The sequence below is a fragment of the Rhamphochromis sp. 'chilingali' genome (assembly GCF_963969265.1).
Source record: "Rhamphochromis sp. 'chilingali' genome assembly, chromosome: 9".
Classification (NCBI taxonomy): Eukaryota; Metazoa; Chordata; class Actinopteri; order Cichliformes; family Cichlidae; genus Rhamphochromis; species Rhamphochromis sp. 'chilingali'.
Genome location: NC_137936.1, coordinates 27152000 through 27175791, shown reverse-complemented (window position 1 = coordinate 27175791; position 23792 = coordinate 27152000). Strand labels below are relative to the sequence as shown.

General features: G+C 40.0%; 1 protein-coding gene across 1 annotated transcript in view; it reads left to right on the top strand.

Moving 5' to 3' along the window:
• Positions 1-996: 996 nt before the first annotated feature.
• ywhaba (tyrosine 3-monooxygenase/tryptophan 5-monooxygenase activation protein, beta polypeptide a) overlaps positions 997-23792 on the top strand; it is a 25362-nt gene continuing 2566 nt past the window's right edge. The window contains exons 1-6 of the mRNA XM_080890367.1: positions 997-1136; positions 10393-10553; positions 12712-12852; positions 19518-19641; positions 19737-19900; positions 21255-21350. Coding sequence (XP_080746493.1) covers positions 10401-10553; positions 12712-12852; positions 19518-19641; positions 19737-19900; positions 21255-21350 — 678 coding nt within the window. The 5' untranslated portion in view covers positions 997-1136; positions 10393-10400. The remainder of the gene's footprint in view (positions 1137-10392; positions 10554-12711; positions 12853-19517; positions 19642-19736; positions 19901-21254; positions 21351-23792) is intronic.

Here is a 23792-nt window from a genome sequence, read left to right as displayed (position 1 = left end):
ACCAATTTTGTTGCTTTTTCAAATGCAATGTTGTTTATTATTCCAAGTAAATTATAGTGAATTTGTTTTTTTTGTTTTTTTTAATAGTTTTGTTTGATACAGTTAAAGTGTATATTGGTCCAGTTAATCTTGAGATCCTTTCCATGGTTGTTAACAGAATTCTTCCAAAAACTGAATTATTCCTTTGAAATCAGCTATTCAATTTTTTGGGATTATTTTGTAAAATAGAATAACTGTTACTGTTTGCTCTATCAATTTTATTTTTACCGATAGTGGAATTAAGGTTTGCTTTTAATCATGGAATCTCACTTATTTTTCAAATTTAAATGTCGACCCAATATGTCTGAAAAAAAAAACTGATATGGCTTATAAAGATTTGGGTATCTGATCAGAAATGATTAAAAACAATGCTGTATTATCTGCTAACTATGAGAAAAATAACCTGATTTGAATGCGTGTGGCTATTAACAGAACTGTATTTTGTGGAACTTGTGCATTGGTTTCATTTTTCAGTTTCACCTTCCTTGGGTTTGATGGGCCATATGTTGATCCTTTGAGACAGTTTATTGACTGGTGATAGAGGTTAAGCCATCAATGAATGAATGAAGAAGATATTGAAGACATATAGCCTTCATCTTGACATTTTTTATATATATTGCGGATAAAATATATAGTAAAAGTAGATGAACAGTATACCTGATGATCTACTGCTGTGTGGGTGGTGTACTGAAAGAAACAGGACTCCTTGTTACAAAGTATAAATGCTTGAAAATAATAAAAATAAATAAATAAATAAGTGTAACCCACACAGAGCTGTGTCAGCTGACACGACGGCGAACTCAGATACGACAGCAGCAGCCTCAGGGAGACAGTTGCCACGGAGACCGATGCACGTCATCCTGTAGCGGTTGCCATGGCCCTCCTGACGTCAAAGCCCCTCGCAAGATGCTTAGGAAACCCCCTGGCGCGGTTGCCGTGGATACTGGCGGGGGGAGGGGTGGGGTTAAGAGGAAGCGGAAGTGTCAGAGCAGGCGGAAGTGGTACTGCCCTGAATACCCTGAGCTGCGAGCGGAGGACGGCTTGACAAACTCACATCGTTGAGAGAATAAAATCGGGATTCCTAGTACATCTTAAATGTGAGTTCACCAGCATATTACTCGATTATCGTCTTATAGACAGTGTAAACACAGTCTTTCGTGGAGAGGAGCAGTCCGAGTGGTAGCCCCATTGCCTGCCTCTGCGGCGGAAGGTGCCTATTGTGGTCTGGGGCTGGGGGCGAGGGTTTAGGCCGAGAATGTGGCCGGATAACGAGAAATAATCCATAAAACACATATGAGCGGTTGCCTCTGCTCTCTATGCAGTTATTATACCACTGATCTTTAATTTTGAAGGCCCAGAATGAGATCGATGCATGCGCGATCCGCGGTCCCGTGAAAGGGGGGGAAGCGGCACCAAGTTTGGCCATTTTGACAGCTTAGCAACCCCAGCCGTCGCGAGAGCTCAGACATTTTAGCAGTCAGTGCTAGCTACATGGCGCCGCGGCTAGCGACAAACTAAACCGCAGACGCTATCTGCCATATGACGATCGTAATATCTGGCCTCATTATTCGCAGCATGGACTGGAAAAGACATCGCGATTATGGATTGTCTTTAAACGAACTCCGTCATGCCGTAGTGAAACGATATGGAAGCTAACCCACCCTCCATATTCCTTGGGAGTCTCCCCTCAAATTCGACTTAATTTCAAGATCTTTCGATTTTATGTAGCTCGATTAGGATAGTGAAGACATAGAACTAATTAAACATTAAACTACGTAGATTATTTGGCTACCGGTTTTGGTGTAACCTCGTCGGCGTTCAGACTGAACTGGGTCAGATCCCCTTAGCGGGCTAGGCTAACCATTAAAGCCAGTAAGCAGCCGTACTGTTTAGCTTCCATGCTAGCTGGCGGTAATCTAGCTCTCCATCTTAAAATTCCGCAGGGGAATGCGACAAGGAGGGCGTAACTGCTAGCAGGCCGACTCAGCGCTGTTACCTCAGTATTCGTGCCCCGAGGCCGTTTTTAAAAACGTCCGTGTCAGACTCTTTTTGTCGAGATTATGGATTTTACTCGGTTGGGCGTGTGTCGGTCCAAAGCTGAAGATGGTGTCCCTCGATTTTTTTTATTTTTTATTTTTTTAACGATAATTGTTTAGCTAGGTGGTTCAATAACAGCACGGCAAATGCAAAGCACGTTGGTCGTGTGCCAGACGATTGTAGCTTGGACTGAGTTGGATCAATGTCAAGCCGATGTGTAGCTCGCTATGGCGGTAAAGCAATGCGTCATTAATGCGCTTGTAATCGCGACCAGCGGCATTTTACCTAATGCTAAGTGCTAACTCGTGCTAATATGTCATAACACAGCTGTGTGAATTACGATGCACGATAGACCTGGCAATTAAATTGAGGCGGAGCCCCGTTTTAGTGTTTGTAGGTAATGCAAGCCATTACATAATTTCTATCCTTTGTATATATAAAAAATAATAATAATGACACGCCTTGTTAGGTAGGAGTATCGTTTCTACACACAATCAAACAGTAATGAACCATGTTTGACACACCTGGTACAGAAATGATCCTCACATCTTCCTAAACAAGAACAAAAATTGTCCTATTTTTTATATTATTTTTAATTAATTGGTTTTAATAAAATGTCTATAATATCAGACATTGTATCCAGTTCCCATGACAATCGCTACAAAACCCAAGTTGTTTTCAGAACCCTACATTCTTAACAGAATCAAATCATTTCAATGTTATATCTTAAATTCTACTATTAGTATTTTAGTTTTATCAGTGTTATTGGAGAGTACAGTGAAGATTAAACAGGAGTGGAGGAAGACATCAGCAAAGGGTCTTGGATTGGACACGAACCTGGGTCCTGGGATATGGTTGCCTGCTCAAACCACTGAGCAAAACTGGTGTCTTGAATCAAATTTTGATGAATTATGAAGTTAACATTACTTTTGTTAATATGCATTATGTTCGAAACACATTAAACAAAATAATAGCCAGGAACCAATACTGCAGTCTGTGTCCTGGTGTCTCATCAAAAAAATAAAGTTGCTTTCCTGTGGTGCGTGTTAATACAAGTACATCAGCATCTGGCACCTGAATAGGAGATTTGGTAATGATAGGTGGTGGTGGTGGGGGACTTCACCCTGCCAAACACTGTCACCACCTAAATCATGTGTTTCTGTGACCACCATCAGTGATGAACATTAATTCATCAGTTTTATATATCAATTATGATTTTGGTTTTGTGATAATTAGGATAAAAAAAAAATTCTGCTATGAGGCTCTTGTTTTGTCTTTTATTATAAATCAAAAACAAGTTTGACCTTGTTTGCTTTTTGCCCCACCCTAAAACCCTAAAATCACTGTTTAGATCAAATTCAGCCAAGAAGACTTTGGGTGACCATCGAGATGATATGAAAGTTCTAAAACGTTTGTGCAGGTGAACCTTTTGTTGTATGCAGGGTTTGACTCTCTAAACTTGTAAGCTTTTGCCAGCATGCTATCGAATTGTCGGTTTGTCATCGACTTCAACTCGCCGTCGCTCCACAAACCATGAAAGTCCTCAGAATCCACTGCAGCCTTGGCTACCTCTTCCTGTGTACAATCTCAGGCGTGTAGACACTACAGCCTGGAGGTGACTGGTGTTCAGCTTCCCACGAGATGATCCTGTGTCCCTGACATTGTTAACCTTTTTATAAAAATTATAATTATATTTAAAGTTGCACAAATCCTGTTATAAATGAATGATTTCTGTTATAAATAACTATTAGACAATTAAGATTATAGTAAGAGTATAGTTAACTCAAATATTCATGATTATTATGTTTTGCCTTAATACGGCAACCCTGTCAGGACCCACTCTGCAAAATGTTGCAGCTCCTTTGGCTTAACTTTTGAATGCCATTTGAATACATATTTTTATTAAAAACATTCAAAGTTTTTTGTATGGATTTCACACTTAAAACACCAGTCGTCATATATTCTGATGTTGGTTAAAGTGGGATTTGCCAATGTAAAACAATTATACAATTATATTACCCATGTGTCAGCCTCGACAAAACGCTGGTGAATCTAGAGGGATCACATTTTTCCTTCAACAAGTGTCCTGATAATGGACTGAATGGGTTTCTGAATTTATAATGATCATAATGGTCTCACTTTTTTTTTTTTTTTTTTTTTGGAAAACTAATGGAACTGTGCTCAGCATCAGCAGATAATTGATTTCTGCTTGTTAGCCTTTGAATTGGCACTCGATACGTGCTGTTGGTGCGCTCCCTGTCAAGAGGCCTTTAATTACTCAGCAGAAGAATAGGAGTGGCCGTTTAGTTGTGAATGAATAGCTGAAGGTTTGTTAGATTTGTCCGCTCTCCTGCTGTGACGTTTAGAGGTACTCATTCTTTTCATATTTTCACAGTAGTTGTTGTAAAGATAAGAATCTGGTATTGAATTTTCTTTTAAATCATCCCTATAGATTATATTATACATTTCCTAGATACTGTATTTAGGCTTTAAGTGTGTTTTTTGGCAGATGCCTTTCATTTATTAACAAATACCAATTTTCAGACTGGCAGTTATGATTGCTTACAACTAAAATACAAGTGTTAGCGCCTCACGCTAGTCATTTTTTAAAATATTATTATTTATTACAGTTTGTAAGTTTAATAGGAAACAAATTGACTTACTGTTTGGTTGACTAATAAACATAAAATACCTTTATTTTTTTTTCCTGGAATCTGAGCTCCATTCAACAAAAAAAAAAAATGCTAACAAAAACCAAAAATGCTTCCTTATGCATAATTGTTTGTGCTTATTCTTAAACATAAACAATTAAAATGACTGAGTGTGCAAAGAAATCTGCATATTGATCGGAGTGAATTAAATTAGGGAAAGCGTTAAAGCAACTAAACCACTTAAATGTAGAAGTAAAAGAGGGCTATTTGTTTCCACAAATGCCTCAGCACCCTCTGGTGGCAGTGAGGTAAACTGTTACATGTTTTTAATATCATAGATTAAGATTTGAAAAAAGTACACAGAATGTTGCCCCAACTGGGTTATTTTCTTTCTTTCTTGCTATTTTTTTTTTTTTTTTTTTTTTTTTTTTTTTATATAAAGAAAATACTTATTAGTAGAAGACAACCTCAAGTGTCCTTTTGCTGTGACAACACACTGTTCTTAAAACAATGTCATTCCTCATGTGAAAAGAGAACTAGTAAGGCAGGCTACCTGGAACTTTGAAGGCGCTACTTGTTTAGATTGCTGAGATAGCTTCTGTGTACACAGTGTCCTCTATTGTCATGTGCTTTACCAGTCGCAGTTCAGCAGTAGGGTTGGCCTGAAGAAGTGAGAGTCACTGCTGGGGAAAAAACCAAAATGACATAATACCTTGTACCTTGTACCACTGGAAGAACTGCTAAAATCACTGTACCAAAAATGTCTGTATTTTATGGCTTAATTCTAAAGCTAATAGACATTTTTGGACACATTTGCATATATATGGCCAAAGAATTCTCAAGAATTTATTTTTTTTTTCTTTTGGTTACACATTTCAAAACTAACTAGAAAAAGCCAGTTAAAATAAATGAGAAATACTATACCTAGGCATTTATCAAAGGAGGAAAGATTCAAAATTAAACAACATATTTTTGTATGTGACTATGTGAACCTGTTGGAGAATAGCGGTTAATTTAAAGGTTAAATCTGAGTTAAATGTTTTCAGTCAATGAGGTTTGAACCAGGTGTGGGGGCCCAGTTTTGCGTCAGTAATGAGCGTCTTTCAAAGTCTGATCTTCACAACATATTATTGGAAGGATATATAATTCCCCGTACAAGATGCATGTAGCCTCGATGTCACCCAGCAGTCAGTGAAGCCTTGAGCTAAGCGTTTTTGAAAGCAAATCTTGGGATCGAGGGGTAGATGTGAAATTGGTTGCGTGACCTTTTCATGAATCACAAGGTAGGCGAGCTCTAAGGTGCCCTGCCTTGTCTTCCTTTTTGACACCAGTGGGGATGGTAATTTGCAAAATTGATATTATCCTGTTTTAGAATGGTCTTGTAGCTAGTGATTGAGAATCTAAACTCATCGGGAAAGTTTTTATTGAAGTCACTGATCTGGCGAGCTGAAAGGTCAGTTACCCATGAGCGTGTACACAACTGGACTTCTTTTTGCAGCTGGACCAGTCGCCTCCTGCTGGTCATTAGAAGGAATTCAGGTTAAAGGAACTTTATCTTTGGGTGCTTTTTTTCAAACCCAGGATTTATATTTATATATTCCATAAGATTATTATAAAAAGAAATCGAGCATCGTTAGAAGTACTCTGATTGTTAGGAGCATGAGACACTGAGTTTAATAGACGTCAGAAACGAACAAAGACTAGCTTCTAGTCTACCAAAGTCGTCGTCTTGTTTTGTTCACCAGAAGACTTCACCAGAAGAAAGCTGAACAACAATGCTTTGCACTTTTCCTCATTGGGATGCATTGAGGAAGCTACTTCTGCCCAAAAACTGCTCTGTTGCCGTCTAAGAGTTTGCTAAAGCCCCCGTGGATGAACCACAAAGACTTGTTTTTTTTATTTCTTTTTTTTGTTTAGGTTTTTTTTTCTTTTTTTGACTATTGAGAGACAGAGAAGAAGGAACATAAAAACGTAACCTGTAAAAGTAGGGCTGCCACAAACGATTATTTTGATAGTCGACTAGTCACCTATTATTTTTGCGATTAGTCGACTAATCAGATCATGCGTCTATTGGATGTAAAACGTACAGCTTATTGCACCAGCAGCATCTGCTCTTATATAACTATCATTAGCTTACAGCTTGAACTGTTTAAGGTATGTGCTAACTAAAAATAAAGACAAGATGATAGTTTATTAAACTTTTAATGAAATTTGCAGATTGTCTCGAAGTTTAATAAACTCGGCCGTCTGTTCTTTCTATGTAAAATGACAGGACACTGGACTAAATTCTCTATCATTTCACACTTCTGTTTAATCAGTTCTCTGTTTGACATTTATTCAGCTGTGTAAAAACTTGTGTAACGTTAGTCTCAGCCAAACCAATTTACTGAGGAACAAATAAAACTCTGAAAAAGCCAAACAATAACATTTTTAAATTATCTGAGCAACTTATATATCACGTTTAACCTGAAGTGAAAGACCTCGGGGGTTTGAAAATGATGTGCCGGGAGTTCGCTGTTCTCGCCGGCTCTAGTGAGCCTCTAGCTATCGAGCTGGTGGATAACAGACGTCTCCGAAAAAGTCGGAGCACCTTTGCAAATATGTGATGTCTTGATAAACCAAGCAGAAGTTTGCACAGCTACATTCTCGCCTGAAAATATGTTAACAGTTTATTTTGTGACCCAGAAAGAGTAATAAGAGTACCGTAATTGTCGGGCTATAAGCCGCTACTTTTTGCACAAACTTTGAACCCTGCGGCTTTTAGTCAGGTGCGGCTTTTCTATGGATTATCCATGATTTTTGTGATATCGTAAGACGATTTGTTTTGTTTGTTCCGCTGTTGTACGGCACTACGTTGCCTGGCGGAAGGGCATGTGATCAGACACACAGTATCGGGGTTCAAGAGTGGTATGTTGGTCACATGTCCATCCGCCAGGCAACATAGTGCCGTACAAGTAGCGCGAAAAACGAACTTCAAAGTAGCGCTACATGTTCAGCCGGAGGCGTGGATGACGAGCGGCAATGAAATTGCGAAAAGCAAGTCATGCTCAACTCCACCGGTGGAATCTGACAGCGTGGAAAAGTGTGAAAACATCCACGATCACCAACGGATTTCGAAGGGCTGGACTGCTGCATGATGGAGAGGAGGACACTGCCACGGCCCTTCTGAGGGTGTTCGACTCTGACACTGTCAACGAGGATTTGTTTGGTTTTGAAAGTGACAACGAAGGAAAGAAGCTGAGAGTGGATGACGAAGCCATCCTGAGCCTGTTTGTATCCGACACTGGAGAAGAGGACTTTGGTGGTTTTAGTGCGCAGGAAGATGGTGGTGAATGACTGACTTTTCTTGAGCCTAAAAGGTAGTCCGAATCTATTTTTCTGGTGTGCTGTAGGTTATTGTTATGTACTACATTTGTTACTCATTTATGAAGCACAGTACATGTTTCGTACTTGTAATTACCGCTACTTTTACATATACCTAAAAAGTTGTGCAAATATGTACCCAGAACTTGTTTTTCAAAATATTAATAAAAGGGGTGTGTCTCCAAACAGCCATCTCTTTCCTGACAATTCCCTATTCTCTTACATATGATAAGTCAACATTGAAACACCTGCGGCTTTTAGTCAGGTGCGGCTAATGTATGTACAAAACAGGATTTTCCCCTGATTTTAGCTTGTGCGGCTAATATTCAGGTGCGCTTTGTAGTCCGGGAAATACGGTAATATTAAAACTAAGCAGCTGCCGCCATTGTTGAAAACTGGAATTGGCTGAGCCGTGCTATGAATTCTGGGATAGGTTGGGCCACGAAGGATAAACCCGACCCATCCTTCAAATCTGGGGACGCATTTGGGGGAGTCTTCGAATTTGGACAGGCTTCGCCGCGTCGCTGTAATGTAATTGGCCTACAAATGCGGCCTCCGAAGGATGCGGCCGCTAAATTAAATCCTAATGGAACAATGAGTTTTCAATTGGAACAGAGGAATCTGAGGAAATCTGTCCACAAACAGGAAGTGGGTCTTCCAGCAGGACCACCCCCAAAGCACAAGGTATCCTATGCCCTCCCCCTCCAAAAAAAAAAGTCAGAGCTGTTGTGTTAAGTATTTGAAGCATACAGTTAGTGTATGGAAACCCACTAACAACCCAGCATTGGCGCTACTTTACACAGGAATGTCTTTTTTACCGCACAAAAACGGGTGTTACTCGTGAAATGGAACTGTCTTGGGAGAATTGCTTTTGACCAGAAGAAAGAATTCAAAAATATGTCCACGCACGCTTAAAACAAATCTCCTAGAATGGTAATCTCTATCTGATGAATAAACTGTGGCAGTTACCAGAAAATTACTAACCACAGAAACATGCCACAGTTTGAGAATGTTGGGGAGAAATAGGATCTGTGCTGATTTGAAATGTTGATCGACAGTTCCAGACTGAAATCGGTGCCAAAACTGTCGACTAGAAGTCGACTCGACAGGCCGAATTGTTGACAGCAAGGCCTAATTGTATCTTCAGTGAGTCATTGTTGGAAAAACACATGAAAAAGTCCAAGTGAGTGCTAAAAATGTTTTATAGGCACCAGATCTAAAGATACTTTACAACCTGCTCTTTAATTTAAAATCTGAGCAGTTGACATAAAAGCCAGTGTTAAGCAGAAAACAGCTCAGAATAACCGAATAAATTCAGATGTCTGTTTTTGTGGCCTGCTTTCATCTTTGATATTGAATTAATGACAGTAATTCTCTTATTAGACTAGAACTTGGTTCAGAATGAATTTGAAACCATTTTAATGATGTGTTAATGACATCAGATCTGTCAAAAAATAACTTGTAAATCTCAGATTTGGTTTTATTTATGGTGGGAAATGTGAGAGAAGTACAGTAAATAAAAGTCCTCTGCTTGTGGCATTTATCATAGCTCATATTTTCTTTGCCCTCCATAGGGAAACCCTCTTTCACAGCGAGGTGAGAGGTCAGGTAAGCTCCAAGGATGCTAAAACTGAAAAGAGAGGTAGTTTTGAATTTCCCTCTGGTAGATAACTGCTGACGGAGCTAAAACTGTAGCAGCTAAGGCTGCTTTGTGTATAAATGTGTTTGTACATTTTACTGTTGCCGTGATGGTGTAGTCGTGTTTTCATTAGCAGTTTAAATGTGTAATGGTTAAGTGCTTAAAGCTCATTGTGGCAAATCCAAAGTGTGATGGTGTAGATATAAAAGGCGATGATGTGGCCTACTTAGACCTACAGATTCATCTGGAGAGTAGAGCAGCCCTCGGGGATGAAATAACGGGGAGCAGCCATTTCGCTGCAATTGAGGTTTTGACATTTTATGAGACATTTTATTAAGTCTTTGCCAGTATATCCAACACTCTCGTATGTGACGTTAGGATGCGCTAAGTGTGATGATGTGGATTCTCTTTGCTAGTGGGTTGACCAGCTTTTTACACGTTCCTGTTTTCTTGCAAAGTGGCACCTGCAAGTGCAGTATTCTAGCTATCACATCTGCTATTTCTTTCAGCTTCTTCGATATGTTCTGCTCTTATTAAAAGCGCTGATTTCCACACCTGTTTCTCACAAGCTCTCTATCTCTGTATAGTTTCGCTGCCCATTTCTGGTCATAGATGAAGAGCTGCAGCGGTGAAGTCCTAACTCTGGTCTCCTTCTTCTTGCAGTCTAAAAGATGGATAAGAGCGACCTGGTGCAGAAAGCCAAGCTGGCAGAGCAGGCCGAGCGCTATGACGACATGGCGGCTGCCATGAAGGCTGTGACAGAGCAGGGCGCAGAGCTCAGCAACGAGGAGCGCAACCTGCTCTCTGTCGCCTACAAGAACGTGGTATGCTATCAGTCTTATCGTTTTGATATTCTTCTTCTCCCCGCAAACCTGTAGATCCGTGACTCCCAAAGTGTCGGCCACGGCCCCCTGGTGAGCTGTGAAAGTATTACGGGTGGGCCGTGAGAGGTCATTTACAATGAGTATACTATTATAAATTCAGCTAACTGAAAGGTTGATACGATTTTGCTCTTATTATTGATAGGAAAATGTCACTTTAAAAATTGCTTTATTTTTTTGGATCCCCCTTATTATTACAGAGGTTGCAAACCTGCCACTGCCCATCATCAGTGGTGACCTGTGATTTCAATGAAAAGCTAGATGACTATAGGAATGATTAATGGTTTTCCTTTTTATCCTTATCACTTATCTCTGCTGGATAAGCATAGGAAATTGAGAATTTAACAGTGTATATGCTGAGATTTGTTTTCACTGGCAACACTGTTGGATTACAAGTATATTTGATCTGCTCCTGCTCTGCAGTGAAAATGAAAATTAATATTTTGTCAAAATTCTTCAAAATTTGATCTTTTGATAGTAAAGGTTTGTAGCTAAAAGCCCAGATGTACTCCTGACCAGGCTTGTTCACTTCAAATTTCAATTTTTATTTATTTTTTGTTATTTATTCTCCTACGACTCACAGTTCAAATAATAGCCTTGGTCTTTCCAAGTTATATGATATATGGTGTTGAGTAATCACCAAAATACTGTACTGACCAAATTAATTGTGATTGTAACTGCGATATTCAAAACTAAAATGCCGATAATAATGGATTAATTTGACAGATTGTATCATTTTCTGGAGACATTACACTCGTAGTGTTAATGAATTCTTTTGAAGTAAAAATCTGTCATCTTTTGCAAAAGGAACCATAAAATTCTGTGTTATGACTTTATAGAGGAGTCTCTTTGTTCTCATGTTTAGTTTGTCACCACAGCACATTATACAAGGAAAGTGTTCTTTGACCCCATATGATCTTAAAAGCAGAAAGAGCGCTTTCACAGCTCAGTGATAACAATACATTTATAGCACCTATGTCAGCTATAAACGAGTCCCTCCCTTCAGTCCTCTGTTTTTAAATCATTCTCAGAGATTTATTTGGAAACCTTTACTGTAAAAGTTTTGGGTGGCCGAATATTTTTGAAGTTCAGCATAGCCATAGTGTAGTCCATCTTGGCACGAATCAGTAACTAAAATGCCAACTCGTTCAGCTCTAAGACTGTTCTTAGCTGTGCATTTTACATTTAGTGGTTTTTATTTTTTTTCTGTAAAGATTTTGAAGTTTGAAGCACAAATTATGTAAGAACAGCCCGAGGCTTTCCTGCACTGCCGCTCTGTTTATCATTGGGGTTTTTCTTAAAGCTTGCCTGCACCAAGTAGTACACAGTTCAGTTGATTTTGCCTGCTTCAACAGCAACTGCAGCAAAGTGGATAGTATATATGTGTTTAGTTCGGACGTAGGAAATAAAACACTGCAGTTCAGACGGGTTTCGTCTGGTTTTGCAGTTAATTTTGTGAACTGTTATTCAGTGACAGACTTGGAAAAAAGATATTAATTAATAAAACGATACAAGACAATGAAGGTGGGATAAATGGAAATGAAAAGCAAAAAAGAAAAAGCAGTATTATTAGCATTATTCATCTAATTTATTTTCAGTAATCTCATTTCAGCTCATCAGTTTTGATGCTGTGATTAAAAAGACTTGTGATTTCTAACATTTTAGAATGACATTAATGACTTTGTGCCCTGATGATTTGTTGCAGCTGTTGATGTCCAACTATGTACCAAAACTATCCAAAATCAACCCTGAATATTTGCATTTTTAATCATGGTTACTCAGATGCCCGCATCAGTTGATGGGCAATCAGCATCTGCTTCAGATTCAGCATACTCTGTGCAGATATCAGCCTGTGCTGCAGCCTGATAGTCACTTCTTCAGAAGAGCAAATACACGCCACAATGTGCAGATTGAAACCCAACATATCAAGAAAATGCACAGGCATCTGTTATGTATGGTAATGCTTTAATCAAAGGTGCATTGTGGCCCCGAATAAACCTTAGATATACTTAAATTCATTCTCATTTAGTTGTAGATCAGATGCAGTAAGATGCTGTTTTTTAATGTGACTCCTTCTGGTTTGCATTGTCTTTGCTAATAGGTGGGGGCACGCCGTTCATCCTGGCGCGTCATCTCCAGCATCGAGCAGAAGACGGAGGGGAACGAGAAGAAACAGCAGATGGCCCGTGATTACCGCGTGAAGATTGAGGGTGAACTTCAAGAAATCTGCAATGACGTGCTGGTATGAACAAGAGTGGGGCAGAGAGGAGGAGGGGGGGGACGAGGAGTTGTGAAGGAACAGTGAAAGAAAGGAGAAAATGGATGGTTGTGATGATAGAAGGAACGGCAATACTTAAGAGAAGGCAGAAGATGGTGAAGGAAGGCACACTGTAGTTGATCCCTTCTGGCTGTCACATGGTGCTACTTGTGGAGATGGTACCGGTAATAACGTAGCTGGCAGCTGTTGAGAGAGCTGCCAAACAAAGCTTTAATTTTCTTCTCGGTTTTTTGCTTTGCTGCCCCACTTGGCACGTTTGATTAATTTTATTTGTGTTCACTTTTCTATAGAAGAAGCTGTGCACGCGCACGTGTGCTCCAAAGGGGGGATGGTGTGGGCAGATTAAGCTGTGTATTAGGGCTGGGCCATATTATACCGTTCACGGTAATACCGGTATAATGTTAGGCAACGATAGGAAAATGAAATATCGCGATAGAATGGGAGTAAAACGCGCATGCGCAGTGCCTTTGTTTTCATACGCACATGGCCGATTGTTGAGTGAAACAAATGAACCAGAATTGGTTTGTAAAAATGGTGCAACTTCAGTGATGTGGAACTGGTTTGGCGTTTGTCCGTCAGATACACGACAAAGCACATTTTTTTGCAGAACATGCAAGCGGCCGTCGTTATTGTCGTATTTGTCGGACTAAGATGCTCTTAAATCTGGGAGTAATCTGGGTCCTAAACTCCGTAAACCTTCAGGTCAAACAAACACTGCAGCATCACTGAGAGTTTAAAAACTGTCTAAATTCTTTCATCTTTAATAAAACGATCAGCATTGCTGCTTTACCAGGTGTAACTATGAAGTTTAACTTCCAGGCATCCATGAAAACAAAATTTATTACATTTAACGGAGTTAGAAGTTAGCAGGAAGCTAGCGGAAGTTAGCTCGCTAGTTTCGCTAGTTACCCAAGCATGATATTGCATGTTCTGACTGAGAGATTTCTGAATAAATTCAAACGTACAGCTCTGCTATCACTTCCAACATAAATGAAGACAGGAAACTAAACAGCAGTGACGTTTGTAGGGTTACTGAAGTTGGGCTAGCTGGTATATAATGATGTGCTACGTGATCGCTAGCGACACAGCTATGTTAGCATGACATAAACAGTGAAGCTGGAGGACGAACACTAACACTTTTCCACTTATAAAAGTTAACGTGCCTGATAGTTAGAGACAAATGCAATCACATGGCAGGATGCTGTAAACGGACCAAACTTCAGTCAGGAGAACAACTGAGATAATCCATAACAACTGAGATAATCCATCCACAATACGAGGTTAGTCATTAATATACTGCAACAACATGGGAATAGAGCAGCTGCCAGAGAATTCCACATTAATGAATCAATGGTACAGAAGTGGAGGAAGCAAGAAGAATGAGTTTAATAAAGTTTGATTTATCTGACTGCCTTGTTTCGCTTAATGTGCCTTATAATCCCGTGCACCTTATGGTCCGAAAAATACGTACTGCACACTGCAGTTTAATGTTGCAAAGCACCTCTTTTTAACTTCAGTGGATATTATACATGGTTATGCTCAGGATATGTCAGCCCATTTCTACTGGAAATGCCTTTTGGTTAAACTTTCAGCAAGGAATTTGTATTCGCACTGTTAAATTTTTATATAGCTTTAATGTACATAAAAACCAGCTTCTTGTTTAAGTGAAAATAAAAGGAAGGTTGTCTTTTTGCACTAGTAATGTTGTGGAGTTGTATTTTGTCTTGCATCAATTATATCGTCAGTTATATCGTTATCGCAAATTTTCAAATATATATCGTGATAAATATTTTTGGCCATATCGCCCTGCTCTACTGTGTATTACCCCCCATTGTTCTTAAGATGACACAGCTTGCCCATTTAGCAGTGCTGTTAATACTGCAGTGCCAAGTGACAGTAACCGTGCGTACTCCCAGCAAATTAATATTGAGCGGTAACCCCATTGACTAGACACCCTTCTTGAATCTCACATGGACTTTGTTCTTGCACAAGATTATTTTTATGATCTTGTGTGAAAAAGTTATGCATAAATGTTTAGCCAGGCAGCTTCATATCAGTTACTGCGTGTTTCTTTCTTCTGAAACTCTTGACCACTGCGCAAAGACATCATGGTCCTGCACAATCCCAGGGAGCTATGCAAAGTGTTTCTCAGATAAAGTACTTGCAAGTAATCGTGGTAAAATGCCTTATGAACGTTCACGACAAGAATGAAGGTCATTAGTGTGCTAATTTAATGCTGTAGGGTTGTGCCACATCATATCGTACATGATAATACCGGTACAAATTTTTACGTGACATAAAAAGGCTATATAGCACTATCATTGCTATAACAATGCCTTGAGTTTACAGTCCCTCGAGTTCAACGACGAGACAAGCCCAAGCATGTCTAAAAGCAAGAGTTGTGTATCAGTTTCTGATGATGCTTTTTTTTAAGGTACTACATGTACTTTTTACCACTTCCAGCAAACCACCACACTTTACCAAGTATGGAGGAAATGTTTCGCCACTTGAGGCAAAATTCCGTCAAGCTAAATATTCAAACAGTTATGTGATACTTCAAATTTCCAGGGAAAACACTAACTGCTTACTTTTGTGCTTACATTTGACTTATGCTGTATCATTGGATGTAATGCTGTGTCACTACTAGTGCACTTGAATACTGCCCGTTTCAGTAGAGTCACTCTTCCAATGAGCAAGTGTGCTTTTATACAGCAGTTACCTGTATATGTTAGGGGTGCAACGATACAGAAAATTCACGGTTCGGTTCGATACTTTGGTGTCACGGTTTGATTTTTTTTCGATACAAAAAATGTTCATGCCTTTTTTAGTCATTTATTAAAATTATAAATATATATTTTAATTCAAAAGTACAGTTTTTAAATGTAATGTTGCTGAAACAAATATAAATATCTGATTGAGAAATCACTCATCTTTGGAAAAGAGAGTTTATTACAGAGAAATGGCTCTTTCCAAAATAAAAGCTATACTATACGCTTCTTCTGGGCTATATTCTCAGCAGCATATTAAACATATCAGGTCCCCATAAGGAGAATCATGTGCTAACGGCTGTCTAAATGACTCGGGTAAAGTTTGTAGCGTGCGTGCTTGTTGTTTTTGTCTGCTTCCGCTTGTCTTTGCACTAGGATGATGTCGGTGTAAATGTGCAGTCATATTCGTTGTGTTCCCACTAGTGCTGTCAGCGTTAATCTGAAATGACGTTAACGCCACAACACGGCAAATCTCCGTTAACGAGCTACCGCGGATCGCCCCGTGCGTAGGGCTGGATGGCGTCAACACCTTAACCAGCAAACTGCACTAACGCAGTAGTTCCCACCAATGTAATTGAGCATTGCGTGGCACATCCGACATACTCTTTTACTTTTGTCCATGGCGCGCTTACCTTCAGGGTCATACTTCACACGAAGACCAAAATAGTTCCAAACGCCAGATCTGAATGAGGGTGGGGGAGGTTCAATTTGCCATGTTGCAACGAGCTTAGCTTCTGTCTTGCTAGTTTGTGCTGCGCTCAGTGGATCTGCGCTCGACAGTGCAGCCTAGGCGGATAAGTCGAACGCAGATCCACTGAGCTCTCAACACAGACAGCATCGTCAGAAGAAAAGTTGATAAAATAAATAAAATTTTTTAGTATTGTTCGATACATATGCGTACTGAACCGAAAGCACTGTATTGAACGGTTCGATATCGATACATGTATCGTTGCACCCCTAGTATATATGCAGGAAATCTTCCTCGTGATAATGTCAATGAATACAATTACCGAATTCTGGGTCATTTTGGTTCAAAACCATCAAGCTGAACGATGTGAATCAGTTGAACGACAGTCCATGTGGTGGTGTAAAAGAGCAAACACAGAAGATACTTTTGGCTGCTCCCAGCAGGTAGCTCCACATGTTTGATTTGGCAGTTTTTACACTGGATGCCCTTCCTGATGTAACACCAGAGGGATTTGTTTCCTCCCAGCATCTTTTACTTTTTAGGCAAACGAACTGGAATAACATTTATTAATTTATCTATTTTTTTCAAATTACGGCTTGTCCCACTTCTTAAATATAATTTATAACAACCAAAGTGCATATAATAACAAAAGTGACCTGTGAAATTGTACCAAACAGAATCAACCCAATATACTGGGTATAAGCCAACTGCTGATGTTGTTTCAGCAGCCCAGAGTGAGTTATGTTTCCATCACACTCCAACCTCATAATTTATTGTTAGTGCAGACTTCAGATAAAGGATGGCTGAAGGAAAATACAGTAATTGTGTCTGAACCTGAAGTGACCTCATAGGCTTCAAGTATCCTCATTTGTTTTCATTTTCAAACACTTGGAACGTTAATACTTTTGCCTCAACTGGAAAGTACTTTCGGTGAAGCTTCCTGTATAAATAAAGGCCTTACTCAGCTGTTCAAGTGTCACTTTAAAGGAGCTGTTAAAGTGTTGTGAGAAATTACAGTTGTTTTTTGTTTTTAAACACTTGTAGCAATAAATATGACTTAGGCCTCACTGTCAGGTCCTGACAAGGCTAGAACATAAATTGCTCAAGGTCAAAGCAGCTCAAATTTTTTAGCGCATGAGCAGACTTCTAATAATATCTTCAAGGTCAAACCATCTTCAAGCCTCCGCAGTGATGTGGTGCTGTAGGAATGATGGGAGAAAAGGATGGGTAGAGACATGCTGTCCTTAAAGCAGCAGGAAGCTTGGAAGGGGAGAGCTTTGATGCATCCACGGGATGGAAAAATATGTCAGTAACCCTGACCTAGAACAGCGTACCAGTGGATCATCATATCGCATCATATTGGCTCTCCAAGAGTAGTGTTTTGTTGTAAGCTGAAATATGAATTCTGCATTTTAAAATTAGGTATATTTGTTGCTAAAATAAAACGTAGGTAACCTGATTTAGCAACTGCTGTGGGGAGTGGACGGGCGTGCTGCAAACTTGAAATGCGGAATAGACGGAGCACTCGCTAACCTTGTGCAAAGTCATCAATAGCCAAAGGCTTGCCAAAAATTACATGTTGTTCTTCATTTTGTTTTTGATGCTGAACTTATCCACAGTCACTGCTCAGTTTTAGTTGGAGCGCCAGAAGAAAAACACTTACTGGAAAATCAGCTTATTTATTTATTTTTTTTAAATTCAGTTTTGTGACCTTTTTTTTTTCCTTTTACAGGAACTACTTAAAAGAGGCAAATCATTCTTTAGTTGCTCTGTCATCTCGAAGTTATCAGCTCAGGATCACATGTAGGCATTTCCTCGCTGTATTCGCTCAGAAGTCAAAGCGCCGAGTGCAAGTGACTAAAGTTAAAATGGCTACCGCCCCTATATCATGTCTACATGACATTCCCAGGACAGGTTACTGGAGTCAGCAGATTAAAACAGAATCATTGTAATCACTGAAACAAAGCTGACCTCAGTGAGGAAGAGGCTCTGGGGTAAAGTGAGAGCTGATCACATGGTCAGAGTAAAACCCTTCTTTAAACGATCAGATGAGGACAGCAACAGCGGTATGAACCGTGACACACATGCTTGAAGTTGGTGTCACCCCGGCAGCAAACCTGGCTTTCTCTTCTTTTCAGACAAAGAACACATTAATAAGCAGGTGGCCCAAGGCACTGGGACACGGCTTTATTTCTTTCGCACAGAGGAGTCTTATATATGTGATAATACAGAAAACACAATTAATTACACCCACCATGCCCATATCTAGCTCCACTTTTTTTTTCTCATGCTTTAGTAGAATGGCTTCGCAGGCTTTCCAGCTCAAAATAATCCCCATCCGTGTTACCCTCATTTCATCCTCTTCTTTTTGACTCCAGCTGGTCTAGCTCTCCTCCTCCTGATTCTGATTGGCTTCTCCTCATAAATAGGTTTGAACATCAGGTGGGCGGGGCTTCTGTACTCACTACCAGAGTGGTGGCGATCGTATGAGGAAAAAACCGAAGTGAAGTTGAGCATTTGGCTCACATGATTACTTGTCCAAACACTGACCTCATCATGGAAACTTTGAGCACTTTGAACATTCGCATTTGTAGCAGTTCAGTATATGACAGCTAGTGGGGAAAAACATCATACAGTTTTCAAACATTAGCAGTAATTTTTAACTAAAAAGAGAAGCTGTCTTCAACAGAAAATCTATCTACACACACACCTGGAATGGTGGGATCAGCAGAAGCACAGGTAGCCATCAGGAAATGGTCAGATACAGTTACCAGTAATCCTGCATTTGAAAGGTGTGGATGGGGGTAGTGAATTTCTAAAGCTATTCAGCTATTCGACAAGCACGTGTAAAGAAGCGTCTGGCAGCTTGATGCTGTTAGTGATTGCCAAAGGACTGCCTCCATCCATTATTTAAATGTGTAGGATGGGAGAGTCAATTAAATGAGCGTAATTGAGGTTCGGGTGTTTACTCTTTAGCTGTTGGTAATGGTGTTTGTATTCATCACATGTTTGGCTTTAGCAAAGGCCGTAATGCAAATAGACTGAGAAATATTAGCAAAACCCTCTGTGTTCAAGGTGTTTGTTTACTTTCCACTCGTGTGTCTTTATGTAATACTCAACCTGTAATGTCTAAGTGCAAAATGGAAAAAAAACTTGTCATCTGTCTGTTTCAGAGCCTGCTCGACAAATTCCTCATTCCCAACGCATCTCAAGCGGAGAGCAAGGTGTTCTACCTCAAAATGAAAGGAGACTACTTTAGATACCTGTCAGAGGTGGCCTCTGGGGACTCAAAGAAGAGTAAGTAGTCTGAACGAACCTCTGATATATTTAAATGGGAAAGATTGTTTACCTTTTCACACAGCACGTGATAACTGGTCATTTGTGTTGTGAAGATACGGTGGAGAACTCTCAGATGGCCTACCAGGATGCCTTCGACATCAGCAAGAAGGAAATGCAGCCAACACACCCCATCCGGCTGGGCCTAGCCCTCAACTTCTCCGTCTTCTACTACGAAATCCTCAACTCGCCCGAGCAGGCCTGCTCTTTGGCTAAGCAGGTTGGTCTTTAACACTTTATTTACTCATGTACGATGGCTGAATTTGCATTTTTGCCGTTTTTATTGAAATGCAGATTAGACAGGTGGTCCTTCCTCCACTGAACAGTCTGTCATTTAACAGTCATAAGACACATGGAGTCTCACCAGCTCCTGAGCTCTTCCTCCCAGACAAATACAGCCATTTACTGCTAAAACCAAATTTTGCTCTATATACCACTGTTATTTTGAAAACTAATAATCAGGATGCAGTTGAAATGCAGATTATCAGCTGATTTAATTCACAGTTGAAGAATTGGGGGCTAAAATATGGAACCAATGACTCCATCAGCACTGGGTTTCCTCTTTTATGATCCTTTTCGGGCCTTTACTCTCAGTCAGCCATTTACACAGTATTCCCCTTCTTTCTCCTGAGTTGCTTTTGAAGTATGCTTTGGGTCATTGTCCACCCATTGTGTATTGCTTAGCACACAACAGTCAAACTTTGCTGCATTGGGCTGAATCTGAGCAGAAGGTCTAGCGTCCAAGTGTGCGATCGTTCAGAATGTGGATTCTTCTCTTTCCGCCTGTGGTACAGGTTATCTCTGCTTCACTCGTCTGCACTCTTCCAGAACTTGCCTGGCTTTTTTAGGTTTGCTTGGGTCGGACTGACACAATTTAATCAAACGCTGAGCATGAGGCTCCATGCAGACGCCCACAGCAGACTTCAAGTGAACTTTAAATAACAAAAACAACCACTCGTCCACGATATCTGCGGCTGGGTGTGTGCTTCCTGTACTCTACAGGGCAATGGTCTACAAACCTCTGTATTTTCTCCTTTGTGGTCTTTTCCTTATTTTTTTGACTGGGATAATGAAATGTCTACCTTCTGGAGAGTTTTCTATAGTTGGCTTTTTGGTATGAAAGGTGTTTTTTGCTATTGAAATGATTGAAACGATCCTGTGATCATCCACCATGGTTGTGATCAGTTTCTTTACATTTGTGTCCCAGCTATCTTTCAGTGGATTTGTTTATTTTGACAGCTGCTTTCAGCACGTTGTTGGTTCATAGCAACAGCTTCCAAATATCACAATTGGCAACTGCAGATGTTTTACTTGCTTAATGGATCAAAGAAGCATCAGAGAAATGGCTCACACCTGTCCATGAAACACCGTTGAGTCAAGTTCAATTTGGTCCAGTGCGATTTATTGGAGCTAATATTAAAGAGCTGTCCTCAATTTGGATATGCTATATCTTTCATATAGCTGTAACTCATACATGTTTTTTTTTTGGGGGGGGGTTTTGTTTTGTTTTTTAAGCTTGTCTCAGTGAAAACAAGTTTTCAGAAGGAAATTAACCAGTGAACTTCTCCCTGCAGGCTTTCGATGAGGCAATCGCCGAGCTCGACACCTTGAACGAGGACTCGTACAAAGACAGCACGCTGATCATGCAGCTACTAAGGGACAACCTCACTGTGAGTATACCTGTGAACAGGTGTCGTTACTGAAACTCGATGAGTTTCAGGATTAGAATTAGAAATAATTAAAGGTCTCTTAGAGGAGAGTGGCACAACTTGCAATTGTTGAGTGTAAAACATAAATGCGATGTGATTCACAGACACTGTTATATCGGGTTTCCTGTTGGGTATGGTTGGGACAAAACTCTGCTAAAGCTCAAGAATGCAAATCAGTTCACATCAGTGTTTCAACTCCAGCTGCCATTAAATCCTGTTTCACATTTTTTTTTTTTTATGTGTTGGCCAACAACCGAGCACACAGCACCGATATGCAGCTTGCAGCCACTTGCCAAGGTTTTGCTCTACTCTCTTTTCTTCTGCCAGGATCCGATGGCGAAGAACAACAGTGTCGATGACTGATTAATCATATTACCATGATCACAGACTCACAGGCTGCATTAATTTAATGCTACCTGCCAGCAGGATACTGATGATTAGAAGAATATGTTGAGTGGAATTGTTTTTCATTCATATGCAGCAACGTTTACACATTGCTGACTGTTGCACATCAGCCAGCAAATTTAAGTCTTTAAGCTTGGCCGTCTAGAATCCACAAATAAAAATGCTGAAGTATATTTGTGTGCACAATACACATACTACAGCATTGCTTGTTCTCTTTTAAACTTATAAGAGTCACGCTTACCAGGGATGCACCAATCAAGTGTTTGTAGTTCCGATCTGATACGCTGGCTGGATCGCCTGCTACAGCCTCTTCCTCACAGTTAGGAAAACGGATAATTAACACTGGTATTGATTGTACCTCTTCTTATTTTTAACACGGAACCAGGCTCCCCTTGAACAAGTAAATTTACTAAGTTTTTTTTTTTTTTTTTTTTTTTTTTTTATTTAAATTGAGCAAATGAATAAATGAGACCAAGCCACAGGATAAATAGAGGAGCATAGAGCTGGTTGGATGAATTGGCTCTCTATCACAGATATCCGGTCCAGTTTTTGTGTTTGTATCTGATCAGTGCATCGCTAATCCGGCATTTCTGCCCACTCTGTGTTTTAAGTGATATACCAATCAGCCACAACATTAAAACTACCTGCTACCTATTGTTTAGGGCTGCTTCGTGCCACTAAAACAACTCTGAACCATTGGAACATGGACATGAGGTTGTCCTGCGGTATCTGAGAGGTTGGCAGCTTATCCTCTGGGTCCTGTGGGTCGGGCGGTGGGGTCTCCGTAGATCCGGGTTTGTTCTAGTTCATCCTGAAGATGCTTAGTGGAACTGGACTCTCTCTTTGTCGTGTTCCTCGGGCAGTTTTTGCTGCTTCTTCTCCTTCTCCTCCTCTTGTCAGAGTACCCTTTCCATGAGAGGTGTGCTTGGTCTGCAGTAATATTTAGGTGGGTAAGTGCCTATCAGCGTCATTCTGAGATGAATGCCAGGACCCAAGGTTTTCCCAGAACAAGGATTAGTGGGAAATGAGACTTTGTGGCTTTAATATTGTGGCTGGTTAGTGTACAACCAAATTTTTATTTCAAAGGATTATTTTTAGGATTCAATAGTTGCAGAAATATCCAAAAATAATTGTAAATCTGCAATTGAAGGAAATGGGTTAAAAATAAAAGAAATAAACGATAAGGATGAGATCAAAATATATATGAAAACAAAATCAAATGGTGTCATGTATGTTGATCTGAGCTGTTATTTATTTATTTTATTTTATTTTTTCTTAAATACTGGGCCTTGGTTCAGACCACAGCTGTCGAACTCCAGGCCTCGAGGGTTGGTGTCCTGCAGGTTTTAGATGTGTCCTTGATCCAACACGGCTGATTCAAAAAGCTAAATTACCTCCTCAGTATGTCTTGAGGTTCTCCAGAAGCCTGGTAATGAACTAATCATTTGATTCAGGTGTGTTGACCCAGGGTGAGATCTAAAACCTGCAGGACACCAGCCCTCAAGGCCTGGAGGTCGACACCCCTGGTTCAGACCTTCAGTTCATTTTCTGTCTAAAACAAGCTGCTTTAGCTCCTCTCTTTAAGTTAAAGTTTTTCCAATTGTCTGCCCCATGCAAACAGAAGGTGAGCTTCTGTGTTACTAGCCAGAGATGGTTCAAGGTTCTTTATTTGTCACATGCATAGTTATACAAGTATAACACACAGTGAAATGTAGATGTGTGCCTCAGAGCAGTGTTTCCCAACCTTTTGAAGCCACGGCACATATTTGACATTACAAAAATCACACGGTACACCACCAAACAAAGATGCCACAGAAAGCATATTCATAATTTTCCCCGTGTACCAGGTATAGTGGACTTGGCTTGACATGTCCCCAGTATCCTTTTTTTTTTTTTTTTTTTTTTTTTTTTTTTGGTTTTGTTTTGTGGACCACTACTCAGGCTATGGCCTTCATCTGGGCTAAATTTCTTCCAGGACCCGGGTACTTTCTCTTTTCA